Here is a 22,480-nt window from a genome sequence, read left to right as displayed (position 1 = left end):
ACTAGATCTCCACATTATAAAAACTCGCCTCAATCTTATTACCGACTCACTTCATTTTTGAAAAAGTGTAAAATCAAATTGAACAATCAGTCTGACAACTCACTTAGTTACGGAAAGGATTAAAACCCCAATGAATAAAGGTCTCCTAACTCGCCACACTAAATTTGTTAAATCACTGGTTTAAGTATCTAATCTTCTTGATGTAGTGGTATGTGTCGTGGGTTGATATGCATATGGCCTTGAGTTCGTATCCAAGGATAGACACTGGATTTTATCTACACAAGTTTTGAAAGATAGTCATTTCCGCCAAAATGTTACAGAACAAAATAAAGCATGAAAAACAAAGAAACTGCGGCTAGGGTGTTATAATAGGGGTGATCCGGCTCAGATTACCACTGGTAGAACAAATGAGATGGTATGTACATATTTATGCAGTTTTATTGGTTCCTTTGTAACTAATCAATTTACTACAGCTTTAACTCTAAATAGATCGTAGTGATTGTACATGTTAAAGTGAACTAAATGCGAAATTGTTCAGCTCAACATCACAATTGATTACAAGTACCTGGCATTGCATTGAGTTTATAAATATGTAGGCATTCTATTTTTTTCGCGCAACGATTCACAAACTTAAAAAAGTAAAACATTTAACCCTGCATACCATAAAATCTCTATGTGAAATTGTTATTTTTTTAAATAGACTATAAACGACATTTATTTTATGTGACGTCCAACACGCGAACCAATGCAAGGACTAAATGTTTTAATTTGATAGATGCTTTTGTGTTTTTTTTTGTATATATTTATTTGTTTTGAGATTGTAACAGAATGATGACTATTTTAACCCTATTTTGACTATATTACCGATTATGTCTGTTTTGTTCAGGCATCGTAGTAAAAATAACGGAATTTTATGCGACTATCATAAAAGTGAAAGGTTTAGCGCTATAAAACCAGGTCTGGAAAATGCCTGTACCAAGTCAGAAATATGACAGATGTTGTCCATTCGTTTGGTGTGATTTATCCGTTGATTTTGCCATTTAATTAGGGACTTTCTGTTTTGAATTTTCCTCGAAGCTCAGTATTTTAGTGATTTTACTTTTTTCAATCGAGTGTAATCTAAACCGTGAACGTGACGCTGTAGTGCGTTTGTTGTCACACTGAAGTGCGCGGGTGGCATTGTAACACTAGCTTTATTATTTCTACCCTGAGGTGTAAAGGATTAAAACTCTGTATGTCCAATGATACATGTGTATACATTTGTACGTTCTCATGTCAACTGACAGGTCGATTTATGGGTTAAACTGAGGTAATTAGGTAAATAACCCAGAGTATGATACCATATAGTCATTACATTTCGTATCATCACTAAAACGTTGTTGCTCCTCTTGTAAAAAAAAAATTGAACCATCGTTTAGAGGTTTACCACTTTAGACGTTATACGCAAGGTTATTGATCATTCAAACTAGTACTACATTTAAGTACTTTAACAACGAGACAGTTATTAGAAGTAACATAACGACATACAATAAGCAGCTAGTTTATTCGTTTGATGTTAATGAGAGCGTGTATGAGAATAGATCATCGTATATATATTTTTTAAATGCAACTGGACAATAAGGAAATCCTTTGTCGTGCACGATGTCTGTTTTTAATGGTCTCTCTGTCATGATTATACAATCTCAAATGAACATCTTTAACACTATCTCCATGTTAATATTTTTCGAAAAGCTAAGGATTGTTTTATCCCAGGAATAGCATACCTTGGCCGTATTTGGCACAACTTTATGGAATTTTTGGTCCTCAGTGCTCTTCAACTTTTGTACTTGTTTGACTTTGAAACTATTTTGATCCGAGAGTCACTGATGAGATTTGTGTAAACGGAACGCGTGTCAGGCGTACTGAATAAAAATCCCGTAACATTTGTTTTTAGTTATTAAGACATCATGGAAGACCTTCGCTTTTCAGCGTGACCATCGCACATCAGCATCCTCATCGTTTGCTTTTTTTTTATTGATTTAAATAGTTAATTCTTTAGATAAAGAACATTAAATTGAAATGATGTTGTCAACACAATACGTCTTTCAAAACAGATCAATTTTTAAAAAACAGAATTATAATTACCTGTGCATTTGCCAAAAGAAGAAACCTTGACATCCGCTATGGCTGATTTTACATCGACACACCATCCCCTCAGAACAATATGCGGTTTTGATTTCGACCATTCTACGAACTCTTTTAATCTACATTGTTTGCACTCTATTGGATTCTCTCCAAAATCTCTAAAAAATAAATAAAAATATAGAAGTGTAGCTATATAATTTTATAACAGTGTTTTGTTTATGTATAAATATACAATAATATCAAGAGGATGTCATACGTTTCAAGTTCTAAGACAGCGAAAAGTAAAATCACAAAAATACTGAACTTAGAGGAAGATCAATTGGGAAAGTCCATAATCATATGGCAAAATCAAATAACAAAACGCATCAAAAACGAATGGACAAGAACTGTCATATTCCTGACTTGGTACAGGCATTTTCAAATGTAGAAAATGGTGGATTAAACCTGGTTCTATAGCGCTAACCCTCTCACTTTAATGACAGTCTCATCAATTTTCGATATTTTTACATTGATGCGTTAAATAACAGACACAATATATAAAATAGTCAAAATATGGGTACATCGTTTAACAATTTTAAAAGGAACAATTTAACAGAACACAAAAACATCTACTATCTACGAACACATTTATTGATTTGAGTGTCTGACGTCAGAAAATTTTATACGTCACATAAATTATGTAAAGTGTTCGTTTAAACACAAACATACATACTGCAAGGTAATGAATTCATTAGTGTGACCAAAATATTTTATTGTCGGTTTCAGACGTTCTTCTTATTACAATACCTATTAATAACTAACGAATATTGTTCAATAAGTTATTACCACACTAACACACTGTAAATGAAAGAATAAGTAAATAGTTATAAAACAGTTTAGTGTTCAATAGTTTAAATGCGACAGGCACTAGTTTGAAATCAGCAATGACTTCTGCAAAGAACTAGATAACAGTATACTTACATTGCGTATTCTTTAGTTTTCTATGTTCTTTCATGTGTACTATTGTTTGTATGTTTGTCTTTTTCATTTTTAGCCATGGTGTTGTCAGTTTATTTTCGATTTATGAGTTTGACTGTCCATCTGATATCTTTCGTCCCTCTTTTACAAAGGTGACCATTTTTGCATACGGCAATGTTAGATATTTTCATATACATATAATAAATTCATACTACACACATAGTATTTATGCATGCATGTTGTTAAATTTTAATGCAACTACAAAAAAGCAAATCTTGCATATATCCACGACAATTCTAAATAAACTATTATTTACAACATGTATAGCCAAACTAGCGCTATTTCAATTTTATCGTTTTGTCGCTAGATCTACATGGCATGCTAAAACCGACTTACAGATTTGTTATATTTACAAGGCCATGGACATACGATATATCTATTGTCCGAATTTCATTAAATGAAAGTGACCTGAAAATAAATTGTATTGTTCTCCCCATAAATACAAAATATTGATACGCTGATATATATTTATTATGTGTATGGCATGCAATACTAGTACCAGAATAAAAAGTTGAACGTTGATCATGTTGATGTCGCTTGTTCTAATTGTACAACTTCCCAGTGTACACATATTATGGACTGGGTCGTAGTTATCACAATTTGACAAAGATGCTAATCAACAGACGCAACTAACTCCGTTTAGTGAACGACTCTAAACGTGACATTTGAAACCACGGTACAATAACTTACCTTTAAGCAACAACCTTATATTTAAGAAATCTTGACCAAACGACGTAAAAACACAAAATGTCAAACCATTATAAATAATAACGAACATGAAACGTTCGAAATAGCTTGACTTTGTACACGCGCAACTTTCTGTCAACCTATCAAGATCATATGCCGTAGACTAAAACATGTTTACAAACAAATAGTGTACATATTGAAGACAAGAAATTGAAAATTGATTGTTGTACAGCGTGGTTGATTTACGGTAGTACCCTAAACATTTTTAATAATAATACAAGCCAAGAACTTATTTAGGCGTTATACGGTAAACATGATTATATATGCATGCCAGAGTTTTTAATTAGATTATTTTGTTGAAAGGTTAATCTGAGTGTAACGTTCTCTGAAATAGTTTGTCTTTTGTATTTAGGCAATGGTGTTGTCTGATCGTTTAGTTTGAAAAAGAGGGACGAAAGATACTAGAGGAACAGTCAAACTCATAAATCGAAAATAAACTGACAATGCCATGGCTGAAAATGAAAAAGACAAACAGAAAAACAATAGTACACATGACACAACATAGAAAACTAAATAATAAGCAACACGAACCCCATCAAAAACTAGGGGTGATCTCAGGTGGTCCGGAAGGGTAACCATATAATTGCTGAATGTAATGAATTGGGTTTATTTTCTTTCTCGTCGTTTATCTATCTGTTAGGTACACGTTTGAAATGTTTGTGAATATTTAAGCATTTATATACATCATACGTTTTGCTATTCGTTATATGATTAATTTTTTTCTGCTTTATTTCCCAGTGCAATTTGTATATTTAGATTGTCTGTGTATGTGATAAATATAAGTAGGAATTGAAGTGTCAGTTGTCCTGCACAGGCAACAAACAGTATAATACTTACAGAGATGACAATAAGACAAGGTCGTCGAATGAATGACTTTCGATGGAGGAGATATTGTTAGAATATAATGACCTACAATTATATAACATGAGATTTACGAATATAAACAAATAAACTAGTTTCAATACATCGGACACCTAGGGTTTCTGCTAGCAGTCGCCATTTTTACATTTTACGTAAACAATATAAGTCTGGCAATTATAAAACCATGATTGCAGAAAAACATTGCCAAAAGAAATATCACGTTCGATATCAGGTTCCTAGGACTTTTTCCATGATAAGACAAAACTTGAATTTCACCTTGAACTTGTATTGATTAGTATTTTAAAATTAACTATATTGTCTAATGAAAATGTGTAGTAAAATTGCGACACATATCACATTAAGGATTGATTTCACACCTTAGATTACAATTTCTGTTTTTATTTGATTTTGATTTTTGGTGTTTTAACAACACTTGTTAGCACCGCATTTAAAGGGACACTAGCTGTCAAATTCATGTTCACCGATTCTAATCAAATTCTCATATTTGATTTATAACAATGTGAAACATTTATCCAAACTATTAAAAGTCTAAATAAAACAATAAACAAGGCATAGGCATGAAAATACGTAGCTTCGTTTCGTGTGTATTTGAGTTTAGACGCCATCTTATTATTTATCGAGATGAACCTATAGTCATCCGATAAGCGATGTAAACATAAATATAGATATAAATAGATTCAGCAAACACGTGCTGTTGAATTATTCTAGGTCTATTTAATTTCATAATGCAGATAAAAAAAATGTTTATCATCGTTTTACCTGTATTAGAATGTTTAATTGTGGATCGAATCAGTCAATCCAATGATTTATTTTTGTTTCACTTTCAATGTTGGCATTCTCTCCCTTTAAATAACTTTACACATACAATTCACGTGTTATCTATCGCAAGCTAAGAGGTCAAATAAAAGTTCAAATGAATACAGATTAAATGAGGTCGAATTATTCACTTTGCAAGCGCTCCTTTAAGATATATCATTGCGGCCAGTTTTTTTTGGTGGAAGAAGCCGCAGTCCCGGTAAAAAACTACCGACATTCCATAGTAAAAATGACAATCCTAGTCAATTAAGATCGGAGTCGAGTGCATCTGCACGAGCAGTGTTCGTACTCACAACCCCAGTGTTGACTGGCAAGTGATAACAGTAGTGGACACTTCGCAATCGTTTTGGCGGTGCACCCCTTTTAAAGCTTACCTATAATTTAAACGATAATTCGAAAGGAGTTGTTAAATAAACTGATTAGAGATGCATACCTGTTTACTGAAGTCAAGTTCTATAGTAATTCTTATAAAATTCGTTTTTTTTTCGGATTAAATGTTCATTTATTCAAATGTAGGATATGAAAAAGATAAGTGGATTATAATAAAAAGATAAAAAAGACTATATAGAAAAAACAAAATATGTTAACTTTTCAGAATTTTCTTATTTTAGATAGCAACTATTTGATTGCGGATAATCATGTATTGTTCAGTTGCTTTTCAGACAATTGACAAATCATAATTAAACGGGAACGACTGTTCTCCAACTGTATTTTAGTACTAAATTGATTTTTACCAATTCACGGGTAAGCATATCGCTAGAAATTTAAAAAAAAGACAAAATGACGAAATAGAAAAAATACTGTTTCCCGAGGTCCCTGGCAATATTGACCCGTCAAATACTTTTGACAGTGTTCATACTATATTAAACTATTATTTAGAGAACCAATTCTTTCAGATAACGTGTTTGCAAACGACCTTTAATTGAAACACTATGAAAATGCATTCAGGTATCTAGCAGTGGTATTTATAAGCTGATATTTGTATATGATTTTTTTGTAGAAGTTGCTTGTTTTTAGTAGTACCATGTTTGATCATTTTCCAGTTGACAAATTTAATATTACTAAATTAATAGAGATTGTTTACTTTCAACCATTCGTTTTTCAAATCAACTATATTTCAAGCTCGCAGATTGAATCTGTCTACAAATCACACTATAATGAACGTCAGCACTTTCGTCCAAGTAATCGTTTCCATATATCAGCTTCATTTAATATTTAAATTGTATTATTTAATTTACATACGCATCAAATTAACATACTTACAAACTATCAAGCTTTTGTAAACCTACAAACCAGTTACGTTTTATTCCAGTTATCATATTGCGTCCGAGATTCCTGTGAAAATATTAATCTGGCGTAATAACATAATGTAATTGCTGCCTGCGACTGTTATATAAGTGAAAGGTTAAACACGTTATAAAACCAGGTTAGAAAATGTCTGTATTACCTCAACTAAATTCAAAATAGGAGATCAGTGAAGTAGGTCTTGCTACGTCTTTACAATTTTCGTTAGATCTAATGCGTGTCTTGTTGTAGACTTATAGTCTGCCTTTTACATTGCGTGATTAAGTCGTCATATCAATTTTAGTTTGTTCTTTCTATTTGTGTAATGCATTGATGTTTTGTGTGTACAATGTATAGTTTTTACAGCAATCTTACAAAAATATATGTTTTTTGAAATATCTCATTTAATAAAACATTTTTAACTGCGTTGAACGCTTTTGTCGCATATAATTTGAAATAAAGTATGTAGTAGCTGCTTTTAAAGTCTGCCTCACATAATAAAGATACCCGTTGAATATGAAGGTTGGCTGAGAACGTAACATATGATTAAAGATTATCAATTGTGAACTTCTCATTTCTATGATTCAAAATTCTATCAACACGATATTCTAGGGCGGCTTATATTCTATATCATAAAGTCCTTGATAAAAAAAGTCTGCTTACTCGAAAACTATTACACAAAGAAGTCCAAGTGTTTGATCGTTATGGAACATTACGGTTACAATCCTTTGTATTATTTTTCAAGAACAAACATTTCTATTTTATTAATTTACACATTTAGTTCCTTTTAAGAAATTGTTAATTTGCAAAAGTTATCAATGTGGGGATGTCAAAGGGGTTTTGCGGTTAAAAAAGAGTTAAACATGTTTTAAAAATCCCAATCCTCTATTTTGTAATGCCTAATCATTTAGTAAAACAAACATACAACAAATGGATAAGAGTTAACTATGAGGTTCGAATATTTTACAGGATTTGCTTATAAATCTGGAACAACTGAGATCATCACAACTGTTGTTGGCTTTTGTATCTTTGGTTTTATATGTTTTATTTTGTATACGGTGTTTGTCTTTAGATCGTGTTTTTCCTTTCTTATCTCTTTATGGCATTGTCGATTTCCCCTCGAGTAGTGAGTTTTTATGTACCGTTGGTAATGTCCGCTTCTCTTTTTAATTTAATTGTATCTTAAATTTGGTTCAATGGATATGGAGAATTTTACAAATAATACGAATAACAGTAAACTTACTACATACAAGGAATTAAGTTCCGTCATTTTGGAAAACGTGAAGTCTTTCAGTGTTGATATTTTGTTCTGATACAACATTCTGCAAATATTTTAAACACTTTAACTCTTTTAGTATAATTATTTATTTATACTTTTTGAGTTATCTTCTCAAATGACAGATGTTTCGAAATGCATCAGCAACGCAAAAACGTTATAATGATAAATGTACTTTTTACGTGTTACATTAGTGGGTGCCTATAAAGTGCGAAAAGAAATAGAAACGAAAAGAAACGAAACGAAACGAAAAGAAACGAAATCAACATAAAACAGAACGAAACGAAATAGGAACCAACGAAAAGAAAAGAAACGAAACGAAATAGGAATAAAATTTAAATCAAATTGAATATTAAGCCGATTATATTTATAAATATTATTTATTGTCTAGTTTGATACAATTTCTTTTAAAATTGAGGAAAAAAACTGTGAAACTCAGCGTAATCGTTAACCAGCTGTGGTTTAGCAACGACTTAAACACAATATATAATATTTGATTATGAACTCTATAAATTATACTAGACTGCACACACAGGAGGGGCAGGGGGGTTTATAAAAAATATCCTGGCCGATTTAGAAAAAAAAATATCTGTCCAGCACTTGGATTGAAAAAAAATAATCTTGCCCACATTTTTCCAATAAAAAAGAATAATTCCCAAATAAATTTTCTACATGGAACAATGAAAACAATAATCCGTCCCGCGTAGCGTTCGAAAAAAAAATCTCGGTCCACATGAAAATACCAGATTATTGTCTTCTTGAGAGAGGTAGCTAGGCGATATTAAAAGAATCACGAAAGAAACTTATCGCCATGGAAATGCAAAACTTTAGACTGAAGACAGCAGACACAGGGGTAGTATATATGATACTCCGAAAGGGCGAGTAGACCTAACTTCACAAGCTACATCCTTCGTTTTGCTCATGCAACTACATAATAGTACATTGACGTCACATTCAATTAAGAGAAAGACAATTGGAAGATATCCTTCGTCATCTGTATAACAGGCATTTCAAAACATTCAAATTTAATTGAACTTCCTTTTTGTTATCTTATCAAAATATAGAAGAATGCAGTGTAATTAAAGTCCTCAAGATAAATTTGGGATTCCATGACATCATAATCCTAAGAACTATGCCGCTTTAAAATAATAAATGATAATGTTAATCAGAAACCTCTAAATCTTGTCGATACTTATACTTTTTTTTAGCATTGAAATCATGCTTTCTCTGTTTGTCTGACTGTAGAATAATCTGTTGGACGTGTATAAATCTGAAAACTGTATTTTGTAGTTGTAATTCTCTTTGAACTAGCTTTCAGTAATTTACATAAGTTTTGATCGATACCTTATGAAATTTATTTGTTGGTTGTTTTGTTTTATCGTGTCGAATTCTAACTGATTTTTACATTGTTATATTGTTTTATATGTGTCTCCTATATACTACTAATAGCTACACATAGTGCACGTTTTTCTCATTGTTGAAGACCGTACGGTGACATGGCTGCTCACTTCCGCGTCGTTTTGGTCCGTGTTATATATAGCTGTCTCAGTCGCAATCATACTAACTACTGTTATATTAATATTGAGCAGTTGAGGTATATTATTCAGTTAGGAACATTTAATTTTAATATTGGTAAAAATGAGGATAATCTATTTTGAACATAAACAAGCTTCAGCTTTTTGCAAGTAAGAAGATTTGATACATTTTTTGAAGCAATGGGAACGACGGCGGAATTCAAGGCAATAAAGTTTACTTTTGTCTCGCATAATTACTGCTCTCTTTAACATTAAAAATGTGTCTGGAGTTCTGAATATATATAATATATATTACCATATATCAAGAAACTCAGTGCCACGTGATCAACACCCTTCTGTGGGAATATGGAACTTCAAAGGAACTTCAAAGTGATTTGAAAAGCAAGGTCGTAAATCAAACTGGCATCGATCAGTTTTTTTTTTATTGATTTATGTTTGAAGCAAAGAGGCTGGGTCTGAATTTGTACATTAAGTTTTGAAGTGCCGGTAACAATCAAAGTAAATAAGTATAATTTCAATCAACGAAGTATTTTTAAAATCAATAGCAAATAATTTCAAACCATATATATTTATAAAGACAATAAGGCACATACACTTGTAATACAATATTGTATATGTCTAAGTATTTTATGATCTTTTTTAAGTTTTGTTTTTAGATAGATAAAAAAAGATTCAAGTGATCCGTAATTTGATTTCGATTCGTTTCTTTTCTTTTCGTTGGTTCCTATTTCGTTTCGTTTCGTTTTATGTTGATTTCGTTTCTTTTCGTTTCGTTTTGTTTCTTTTCGTTTCGTTTCGTTTCTTTTCGTTTCTATTTCGTTTCGCACTTTATAGGTACCCTACATTAGTTTTCAAAGAATTTTTGAACAATATTCGTTAGGGTGTCATTATTCGGCCTTGAACTAACAACAAAATGAAATTGGGTCAGAAAAAAACAGAAACAAAATATACATCTGTATTATATAGATTTGCCAACACGAATACTAACACCTTCATAAAACAGAACACATAATAGAGAAATTGATCCGCAATACACAGGGAATGACTTAATTATGGTCCCATGAAATCAATCCGGATTAACAATTCCAAAGAATAACATAATCCCGAAAAAAATACATTTTATCAAAATCGGATTATGAAAAAATGTATATCATGTACTTACATTCTTTGAAGATTAGATAAACTGAAAAATCCTTCTGCATGAATGTCTGATATTTGATTGAAACGCATCTCCCTGAAGAAAGATAAAATTGTTTGATTGATTACGATGAACAATCATCATGCAGATTGAATTATAATAAGTAACAACGAAAACAAGAATACCACCAAAGAGCGTTAAATTCGATTCAACGGATCTATATTAATATAGTTCATTGAGTCTCAACAATAAATATGATGCATCAGAGACTCATCCTTTTGACATACAAAAATTAAAAAGTTAAAAGAAATATATAAATAAACAAATCAAAACTCAAGTAGATACACGTCTTTAAATGATTACAGATAGAAGAAGATGTGGTATAAATGCCAATGAGACAACTTCTCGTTATAAATACAAATTAACTAAAATAATTCGAAAACAAAAAGCAGCCCAATTTACCCATATGTAATTACTTACAGCACACGTAAATTTTCTAATCCGTAAAACGTATAATGTGTTACGTGTGCGATCTTGTTATCTCGTATGTCTCTGAAATAAAAGAAAACGTATTTCATTGCTTTATAAGTATCCGGAGGTTGTATTCCCTTACATGAAGTTAGCTTATATATTTTTTCTGAAGTGTTCAAATTTTTACAGTCATATAACCTGTGTTAAAGATTTTGTGTATAAGTGTAGATACTTTTTTTTTTGTTTTGTTTTTTTTAGTTTTTCTCGTGTTTTGTGTCAATGGTTGGGGAGCAACTTTCCATTTCAAATGCAGAGCCTTTTTTGTCAGGTAATAATATATATGTAACTACGGTGATCAATAACCTGTCTTTTCTGAGGCTATACATTCGAACTTTGCCCGTTATGAGATCTGTTTTACTCCAACCTTAATTGATAAACGTTCGCAGTGTTTCTGCCGAATTATATCGGGTTTTTCTAGTAACTTTCGCTAATTAAAAAAAGACCCCAAGGGTGACTGGGGAATAGCAATATGGTCACTTGGTCTTCTCCCGACCGGCAGTAAAACGCTTGCCGAAGTGGGGCGTCCGTGTGACTGTGCGGGATGTATCAAGTTTGCAGTCACGTCAGGTCAGAATGGGGACGTTAAATCCAATGACTCGTTTAAAGAGAGTTCCACGCTTTTTGCATGTTACGAACCCTTGCAACATCTCTTTGAGGGGTCCGTAGGCGGTCTGTTGCAAGGCAAAATGTCTGTCCCTATCCAGTATACCCTCATTTTCCAGTGGCAGTCCAAACCTCCCAGACCATCATCCCAAATGGCCTCTAATATGACAAGACCTACCTATTGTATTTATTGTGAACTTGTTCTCGTCCTGAATATGCATGAAATATTGCCACTGGACGTTTAGCAACCAACAATCAATCAATCAATCGCTCATTCAATCATTACATAATGGCTACAATGTTAGAGTGAGGTCTCTTAAAGTCGGTTTTAAAACGTCAATACAAACTATTAAATAGGGAATGCAAATGTATGTGCATTTGCCAGCTTTAGATTAATTAATTTTTAATATATTAAGTGTTATGAACATACATTAAAACGCGCTACAATATAATATATACCTTGCATATTTTAGTTATTCTTTTGTTGGTTTTTTTTTTAAAGAAATTCTTTACTAGGAAAAGTCTGTAAAATTTAGCCATATGACACTTGATCTCCGTTTGATATGATTTAAATTTTGAATGTCACATTTGATAAAATGTTGGGGTTCGATATTTTTGTTTTTTTAACCTTTTTGTATCTTTACTGAACCAAAATATAGCATACTTACAGGCTACTAAGAGATGTCAAATTCGAAAAAGCAAAATCCTCTATTTCAATTATTGCATTGGTTCCTAAATTCCTGTAAGGTAATTTCATGGTAAATAACGGACTAACAACACGACCAGTATGGAAACAGTTAGATGGAATTTGATGTCAATGTCATAAAAAATATGTACAATAACGTCTTTTTACATTTTTAAATTTTTATTCTTTAGAAAGTATGTTGTATTTCTTTCGTGACTCATTTTTTTCATTCTGATTTTTTCGTCAGTGATTTCTGGTCTCATTCTTTTATTTATACCTTCTTCCTACGAAGTTAACTTGAAATCTTCAAACTATAATTTTGATTTTTTTTTTCTTTTATCTTTGTTTTTTTCATTTTCTGAAATTCCAAATAAATGGTCCTTCTAAAAAGCAGTCATAATTACAAGCTTCACTAGGAAAAACTGTGGTCATTGTATATACACTTTACACAATTAATATTTGTTCAATTTATAAACCTTAGAAATTCGATGTTAACCTTACATTTACCTTGACGCATTGATATCAGGAGACAAGTTTGTTGTTGTTGACAATAATGATATAACATCCAATCCTTAACTGCTCAAATGAACTAACAACCAGAAAGATTATAATGGTATTCCAAATTATTTTGTTATTTTGTTATTTTCAAAATCAGACAAAAGTTCTATATTTCAAACAAATGAAAATGTATGGAAAGCAGAGAATAAGAATGTGAAGGTAGAGCCATAAAGATCTTGAGTAATTACATGTCGTGTATATGTGCATGAGACTCAAGACTCAAATTACATGTTGACGGGATTATCTGCTTTTGTTGTTAGATCCCTTTTTTTTGCTATACTACAAGATACATGTATATGCACTATTGGTAACCTGTTGAAGAAGGCCGTACACGTTCCCTGATGGAGTGAGTTTACTTAGATATAAGAATAGATGGTTTGATTGCCATTGAGATAAGTTGAACTCTCCATCCAAGTCACAATTTGTATTTAGTATGTATTTTTAATTTCTGATCGTACAATGTTTTTGTCATTTATGATCGAATATAAATTGAATTGAACGATTACACTTACAGTATTTCAAGGCGTTGTTGGTCTTCAAATAAGCCTTGCCTAATATTGGGAATCTTGTTGAAAGACAAATCACTACAATGAGATATATATCAAATCAAATACCATGATATTAACATATCTATTATAATTTATTTTTTATGGATTCTGACGACTTGCAGGCAGTTTAGTCGAAATTAATCTGAATCAAGTATCTTGAATTAGGTGTACCAAACATTTTCATTAGTCCATATGCTTTTTTTCAATGCAATTTGAAAAAATGCTCCCTTCATATTCCTTTAAGGAATTATAAGCTTTAAAATGTATCAAGTAAATAAATGAGTTTGAAAACTAAGAGTTCAGATGTAGCCAATACTTCTAGTTTTCGTGTTTCTATCAAGAATATATAAAGCATCTAAAAAGGGAAGTTAATATGATCATAGTCGGTTATACTTATTAAAATAAATTGCAACAAATTGAAGTCGGAGATACAAAGTAAATGATAAGACACAAAAAAAAAAACAAAAAAAATACAAAAAAAACACCACCACTATCGTCATTACTTACATGTTTCGAAGATTCCGAAGTCCGCTGAATGCGTTTGGGTGGATATGTTTAATATCTTGGTGACTAAACGTTCTGTAATGAAATTGTATGTAGAAAAACAATACACAGTCAAACAACTACGTTTCAAACTTAAAAAAAAACGTTATACGATACCAGGGCTCCGTAAGGTCCACAGAAAGACTAAAATATATCCCGCATACACTTCTGAGACAGCCTCATGTCTGGTTCTTGTCAACAACTTGTCGGTGGATGTCGTATATAAAAATGAGATTTTGGTTTATTCATCTTCTTATGAGGCTTTTAATTAGGTTTTGATTTGCGAAAACTATGTGTAACATACCAATTTTATTTATAAAAAAATACTATCTACGTGTCCAGAACGTCATACCTTTCACAGTGGCATTAAAATTGACTCTTTTATTTCACAATATAAACCATTTTTTATATAGCAAACAAAATAAAGTTTATTCAAAAATACTTGAAAAAAATCACTATCTTATATTTCAAGGTGCATGACACTTGCGGTTATCATACTTTTATGAGTACTTGTAACTTACAGTGTTTGAATATTCCGTAGATGGTCCAACGGGTTTTCAGGGATACTTGACAACATGTTATTTTGTAAATTTCTGAAAACCAAAAGATAAGCAACATAACAAACATTACCATGTAAATCTATAATATAATGACAGAAATTGAAATTTGTCATTTTCCTTTTCCTACAGCTATGAATTATTCTATACAGTTTAAATAGTAACATCGATCTTGTCCTTATTCTGAACTAAAACATACAAAATTTAACAACGGAAAACTAAGTAAAAATATCCTCTATTTCGATTGCAATTCAGTTGATATTTGATGCATGATGTCTTTATATAATAGATATAAGAACATGTGGTGTATTAAAGTGTCAATGGATAGACTGTTCATTTTTCTGTTTAACTAAATTAATTTTTTATCAGGAATTTTAGTGGCCCAAGTTTGCATCTATAAATATTGTTTAACTATTTGTTATTTGCTTTCAACTAGCTGTCAGTAACGGCGAGTACTTTCATATCTGAAGTTAGTCATGTTTGCTATTAGGGATGCAGGATGGATAAATACCCTTCGTCGTTCTGTCTGTGTTTGGTATATTTCTTATTTGTATTGTTCTGAATTTTTTTTTCAACTGATGTTGTAGTGGTGTCTCAAGTTGTTCTGTTACACCACTATCCAAGGTTAGGAAAGGGTTGAGCGCTCACTAACATGTGTAACACTGCCAGAATATGTATGTGTCTGTCCCGAGTCAGGAGCCTGTAGTTCAACGGTTGTCGTTGGTTCATATCTGTCTTATTTGATTTTAGGTAATTGCTTTATTAAAAACTAAAATGCTAGTTTTCTAAACTGAATCTTTTCGTATTTTATATGCCAGTACCTTTTATAGCCGACTATACGGTATGGGGTTTTCTCATTGTCGCAGGCCGTATAGTTGCCTAAAGTTACTTACTTCCACTTTTTTTGAACTTTTGTTTATTGTTGTCTCATTGGCAGTCATACCTCAGGTCCTTATTTTTATACTGCTAACAGATCAAAGCAAAGTAGTTTAAGTATCTTTAAGTTAATATAAGGCTCTGTGTCTATTCGTAAGTGAATAATATCAATATAAGATAATTTTCAAACATTTTATATTTACTACCTGTTCTTCATATTTGAAGTACTTTTGTAAGTTTTTATAATTGAAATATTTGACTGAATAGAATACTCACAATTCAACCAATGATTCCAATTGATCAAACAGTCCTGGAGATAGAGAACTTAATTTGTTGTAACTCAAATCACTAAAACAAAGAAGAAATCATTAACAGGATAAAACTATCATATAACAATAACAGTGTTTTCTGCTGAGACAATTGAATCGAGAACCTCGTATTCAATTTTCCTAATCATATAGAAATTAAAAGATATATTGATATGATTGATATGTCTGTATGTTCTTGTGAACATATAGCTCAAAAGTTTCTTCGTATATATATATATATATATCTATGTTTTTCAAAAGTTAAATGATGAGCGTGTCTAATGTCGGTAAATCAAGACATGCGTTTAAGCTCAGAATGCTTAAACAGTTATAATATCAATTTAAACAACATCATATGGTATAGGTACATATGTCACACATGACAAATAAATAATCAAATAAAGGGATTCGGAAAAAAATAACAGTTTCAAAGGTTAGGGAAGGGAGGGTGGCTTGTACAAAACAGGACACGAAGATAAGAAAACGAATTTATTTACTATCCTTTTGTTGTTGCAAAAAATCATTAGTATTTAAAGAATGACAACTGATGAATACTTACAGTATTTGAAGCGAATGCAGATCAAGGAAGCCAGTACTTGCAATGATTGTCAGTTTATTTCCGCTCAAGTATCTGTAATTAATTTATTAGAACAAGTTCAAAGTAGATCGCCATTTATATTTATAATGCATGCATGTTTATGATAAAAGCTCTTTTAAACATTGCACTTTTGCAATTCCTTACTCCCAAACAGATAGAGGGAGAATCTATTTTTGTATAAATATTTTTATAAATAATGAATTTGGAAAAAAAACATATTACCGTTTCGTTCTGTTCTTTCAAGATCGAGTAGATACACACATGGAGCAGTGAACGTGATAATGTTTATTTCGATACTTCTACAAACTTGACAATCATAACAATACTTCTTATGTTTATATTAACTATAAAAACAGAAAACGTAGCACTACTAATTTTGATTATCTTCAAACTTAAAATTTAGAACAAAAATTATAAATGTCTCGGAACATTTTTTTTCTGTTTTGTATCATTTAACAAGTTATACTTACAACTCAGTCAGGTTGTTTAATCCAGAGAAAGCATATTCTTCTATGGCTGTCATATGGTTGTAATCCAAGTTTCTGAGGATGGTTTACAGAAATGTAAAAGACAAAGTCAATAAAAGAGTTACGAGTTCTACATATGAACGAAATGATTTTACTTTCTTGACATTATGTTTATATGTTGTACTTATATATACAGGTAGCTAGCTTGCAGTAACTACGATTATTTTTTTTCGGAACTTTGCGTTTAATTCTTATTAAATGATTGTCTTAGTGCATATACCAACCCTTTGAGTCATGTTAATTGCAGCTGATTTTTCTAGGTTTATTCTTATGCTGTGTGGCTTGTGCTGTTCCACCACTGCTCCAAGCTAGGGGAGGGGTAGTCGATTACACACACGACTGAACCTGCCACATTCGTTATGTGTCTACCCGGGTCAAATGTTTGCAACTCTTTTCACCAACAATCCTTCGTGTAAACCACTTGCTAGTCATGAATACTTCGTTACAGATTACCATCAATTTAAGTTGTGAGATTTTTAAAAAAATCTGTGAAAAAGATCATGTAGGTCATGGGATATCGGTGGTTCAGGTTTGTCATATTTGTTGTTCGTAAACTGTCATGCATTAAATACGTAGTATATTTTCTTCTTTGAATGGTTTCATATTTTTACTGACAAGACCTTTACAAGCAAACAAAACAGTAAAGATTTTTATCATTTTTAAATTCCATGCTGGGGCCTATAATTGCTTTAGTTAGCTTCATTTGAACTCTGTTGGATATTTGTATCATTGGCAATCCTATCGTGTGTAACTTTTATTTTAATGGTATTCTCAGCAGTATGTTGACTATCAATCATAAAATTATTATGTTCGTTTTAATTTTTTTTCTAATTTCAAGAGGAAAACAGTAATTAACAAAACAGTGTGTTTAATTATTTGATAAAGTCATAATTTGATGGTGCACACAATATATTCAAACACATAGTACATAGATGTAATTTGGCAATGTTAGCACGAGTTGTTATTTTATGCTTTCCTTACGTTTAGATGTATCTTTGCGATTAGTTGACCATTAATAGTCATGTATGTCTAAAAAGCATAACTCGTTATTTAAGTTACAAATAATTGTAAACTCTTGCATCAAGTAAGTTCGTTTTTCAGATGCAGAATATAATATATATAAGGACATTATTGAAACAATTTCCTCAATAAAGCTAAAACACATATGCACAATTACTATAAATTCTGTTATCCACTTCATTAGTGGATAGTTGTCTCATTTTGGAAATCATACCACATCTCCCAATTTCGTTTAAACGATACGTTTTAAAAGAGACTATAACTCAGTTTGTTAGTCAGTGGTCATATTAAGTTTATTGCTATAAAACTAGATGCATACATATGACAAGAAGAAAAAGGCGACAGGGACCATATCAGACAACTTGGCTTTCAACATTATTGGGACATAATACGTTAAATATATGAATTAATAAATTAACATACAATACTTGTAGACTAGATATATCCGAAAACATGCCATTGACGATGTGCATCAACTTGTTTTGTAGCACATTTCTGAAAAACAATGAAAGACATGTTTTCTCTTTTATTTCATTAAAAGTATTTTATTGAAATCGGCGACAACAGCACGACAAGTAGCTAGGTTAATTTCAGTTTTTGTCTTCCTTTTGTCTCTTTCATAACACGTGTTTGCATACAATATTGAATAAAAATTAAACTTATCAAATATTCTATTAACAACACGCATTATCAGAATTTTTAAAGTATATGGTGTAACTCCGGTGGGCAAAATGTGGTTATACAGTTTTGGCTGATAATCGTCAAAAACAAAACTATAATGCCAGGTATTAAAAAATTACGTATGGTTTCAACTATACATATCATATCAAAAACCTCCTGTCTAAAACAAAACCCGTTTATATTAAACATGTTAGAAAGAAAAAAATGATACATGTTCTAAGAAAATCTTAACAAATAGAGACATAAAATGATATTGTAGTGAAGCAAACAACGTAGCTGACTAGCAATTTTGAATGCTACCCGTCTAAAGATATAATTAAGATATTGAGATTGTGCTGTAAAAAGTAAAATCACAAAAATACTGAACTCAGAGGAAAATCAATTCGGAAAGTCCATAATCACATGTCAAAATCAAATAATAAAACGCATCAAAAACGAATGGACAAGAACTGTCATATTCCCGACTTGGTACAGGCATTTTCAAATGTAGAAAATGGTGGATTGAACCTGGTTTTATAGCTAGCTTAACATCTCACTTGTATGACAGTCGCATCAAATTTTATCATATAGTAATAAATAGTGATTTATATTTTTTGCTATTGAGTGTGATATAAATTTGAGCATATGCTGGTTTTAACAGTTTTCTTTCAAAAGCTGCATGCATATATTTCATTAAGGATGTTTGCTCCTCTACTTTTAGAATTTTTGCCAGATTTTCGGAATCCTCTGGTTTTATCCATGTATTAACATTAACTTTTCTTTTCATATTTTTATTACATATGATTTAAAAAGCCATATTTCAAAATCATATGAAATCCTTGTTATTTTTTCATAGTTTTTTAAACAAAAAAGGTGCCAATGTTATGTGAAAGAAAAATCTAGAGAGAATTATTTCCCCCCAAATTTTCAACGGCTTATATCTCAAAAACCAGCACACAGACCCTACATTTTTTTTCTGCTTTAAAAGTTTCTTTATTTATATTCTTTCAATTTATGACAGTCTTTTAAAAAGATTGTTATTTTTAAACAGAGTAGAGAACATCCTTAAAGTGTTTCTGTTTTTTTTTGTTTTTTTTTGCTGGAGTAGTCTTCCTTGCTACATGTACGGATTTGTTTAAGAAACATTGAAATACGCAATACTTACAGGCTTTTAAGTTCGAGCAGATCTATAAAACTGCTTGTGTTGATACTTTGAATGTTATTATTGTTCAGTTCTCTGAAAAATAGATTTTTTTAAATGAATCATTCTTTAAATACATCCTCTTCACAATATGGGTGTCTTGACTGATATGAACAGTTACAGATATGTTCTATGTATCGCAGCAACAGTATATTGCCCACTATTTCCGATTGTTTATTACTAAATTTGACAAAGTATGCAATAATTGACAAACATATAGAAATATATAAAAGCATGTAATAATTGCTAATTTATAACTCGCAAAGCTCGCTTGTATAACTAGATCCCTATATACTACGTTACTGATAGAAAAAAGAAAATATTTTATTTGTTTGCTCAATATAATTACACATTATTTTTCTTGGCGATGTATCAATTTTTATAATATTGACTTACAAGATGACAGTGTTGTTTGGAATGCCGGACGGAACTGCCACAAGATCTAGGTAAGTACAGTCAATATCTACAGCAGCTTTAACCACCTTGCATAAACAGGTAAAATTGGAATCTAAGGCGTACTCACATTCAATAGTTTCCTCATATGCGAGCGTAAACATGAATATACTAAAAAGATATGTGCGTATGAAATATCAAATTTCAAACTTATGAATGAGGAAACACAAATTCATAAAGGAGATTTAAAAATATGTTCTATCGTCTTATAATCCAATAATCTACAAGTTAGCCATTGTCCTGTTTCATTTTTTATTTTCTTATATTTTAATAATTATTCGTTTTGCCCGAATTGTAGGTTGACAATTGTACCCCTCGGCTCCTGTGTCGCTGTGTCTAAATAGGTAATAGTACTAGTTGAAAAGGATGCTCTCTAGCGATCACATAGCTAAAACTATCTTAAGCAGCAACATGTTATGAAAATACAACTTTACTGCAAATGCCGTTTAATGTCAAATTTAAAAATGATTGTTTATTAACCAGGGTTTGGAGAAGTACATGAAGCAAAAATGTCTTAAATTTGTATTTAGGTGTTAAAATTATTATCTTTTCAAAACATTTATTATAGCGTGCTGATCCTTCTAACATATTTGGATTGGTACTAATAACACATGCAGACGATAAGATTAATTCTTGTGCTTTTTGTTTTTGTTTGAAGTTTTAGTTTACACAAGATTTTTGTATTTTGTGTTGGCGTGCCTTGTCGCCATTTTCTTAATAGGCATTTATGTACACGCATTTGCCTGCTGTTGAGTGGTTGTCATTTGTTGGTGTGGATAAAAAGTTTATCATTTTTATATAGTTTAGACCGTTGATTTTACTATTTCAATTATTTCATACTAGTCATTTTGGGATTCTTTAAAACTTGCTGTTGGATGCGACCTATGGTTCCGTGTTTAAAGGCGTAATTTTACCTCGGATTGTTAACATTTTATACATCGTGACTTGAATGTAGAGTTGTCTCATTGACACTAGTTCCGTGTGTACCGGGAAACCACAAATTTAAATGTTCAACGAATTAGAATGTATGCAGATTTTGCAAAAACAACGAAATTCAGTATCCATGAACACACAACTTTTCCTCAATCCACGAAAAATTAGTACCAACGAAAATAAATTAATCTACAGTAGTCATAACTACTAGTAATCACTAAACTTTTTTTGTTGGCGTCTTTGTAAGATAAATTTTTGTTTGTTTTATTGTATCTTTAAATAGAGTTGTGATATTATGTACGTCGTCTATGATGTTTGCTAATAAATTGAAAATGGAAATGGCGACTGTCTCTAATAGACAACAACCCGAACAAAAAGTAGAAAACAACACAATGCCAACACAGCCAGAAAATTACGCACCCGATGGCGGTCTTCAACTTCTCCTGGATGCCAATTGTTGTCACACTTGTTTTTCACTAGTTCCTATGATTGGTAACGTTGGCTTTTTTTTCTTTATGGACCACCCCTTTTTTAATTTGAATTTGAGTACAGTACTTTTGTAAGACTTTTGTTCTTAAATCATCTTCAATATTTGTATTAAATTTTGGATATTCAAATATTTTGGCCTCAAACATCACAGAACAGAGATGTCGAAATGGGCATCTGGTACCTTAAAAATTGGTACGCTCTACATTATTTATTAAGAGCTTCATCTATGAATATAATCGTTCCTTCGGTATTAAACACCTACCTTATAAAAACATTGATATATCTCGACATTATACGGGTTATGTACGGACTTATTTACACACATTTAGTTATAGATATTTCATATCTTTTAGATAGTTTTGTGGTGTTTCGTAAATTATACCATGATAGCTTTTGTTGAAACTCCCGGCATTAACCGCACGAGACGAAATCTGCCTCGGCAATTTAAAACCCTTTTACCCTATACAAGTATATTCATGTACAGTGGAGATCACTTCTAACCTCTCAATAGAACTGTCAGAATATTCTGTCATAGAACTGTTCTAACCTGTCCTAGAACAGTTCTACCTAG

At 31.4% G+C, this 22,480-nt stretch overlaps 1 protein-coding gene and 2 long non-coding RNA genes across 3 annotated transcripts; all 3 read right to left on the bottom strand.

Moving 5' to 3' along the window:
- Window positions 1–6,847: 6,847 nt before the first annotated feature.
- Window positions 6,848–11,371, bottom strand: LOC139494961 (uncharacterized). Its single transcript, XR_011657223.1, has 4 exons — window positions 11,300–11,371; window positions 10,844–10,915; window positions 8,121–8,192; window positions 6,848–6,921 (listed from the first exon to the last, which is right to left on the bottom strand). It is a non-coding gene; the product is annotated as an uncharacterized lncRNA (long non-coding RNA).
- A 1,250-nt stretch (window positions 11,372–12,621) lies between these two features.
- On the bottom strand, window positions 12,622–14,880 carry LOC139494960 (uncharacterized). Its single transcript, XR_011657222.1, has 4 exons — window positions 14,809–14,880; window positions 14,252–14,323; window positions 13,709–13,780; window positions 12,622–12,693 (listed from the first exon to the last, which is right to left on the bottom strand). It is a non-coding gene; the product is annotated as an uncharacterized lncRNA (long non-coding RNA).
- A 1,112-nt stretch (window positions 14,881–15,992) lies between these two features.
- On the bottom strand, window positions 15,993–22,200 carry LOC139494513 (leucine-rich repeat and immunoglobulin-like domain-containing nogo receptor-interacting protein 3). The gene is made up of 7 exons (XM_071282672.1): window positions 22,172–22,200; window positions 20,431–20,598; window positions 19,999–20,070; window positions 18,597–18,668; window positions 17,097–17,168; window positions 16,588–16,659; window positions 15,993–16,068 (listed from the first exon to the last, which is right to left on the bottom strand). The coding sequence occupies exons 1-7, from the start codon at window positions 22,198–22,200 to the stop codon at window positions 15,993–15,995; spliced, it is 561 nt and encodes a 186-aa protein (XP_071138773.1).
- Window positions 22,201–22,480: the final 280 nt, after the last annotated feature.

Source organism: Mytilus edulis, chromosome 11 (assembly GCF_963676685.1).
Source record: "Mytilus edulis chromosome 11, xbMytEdul2.2, whole genome shotgun sequence".
In the NCBI taxonomy this organism is placed as follows: Eukaryota; Metazoa; Mollusca; class Bivalvia; order Mytilida; family Mytilidae; genus Mytilus; species Mytilus edulis.
The sequence above is the reverse complement of the archived record's forward strand: the minus strand, read 5'-3'. Positions and strand labels throughout refer to the sequence as shown.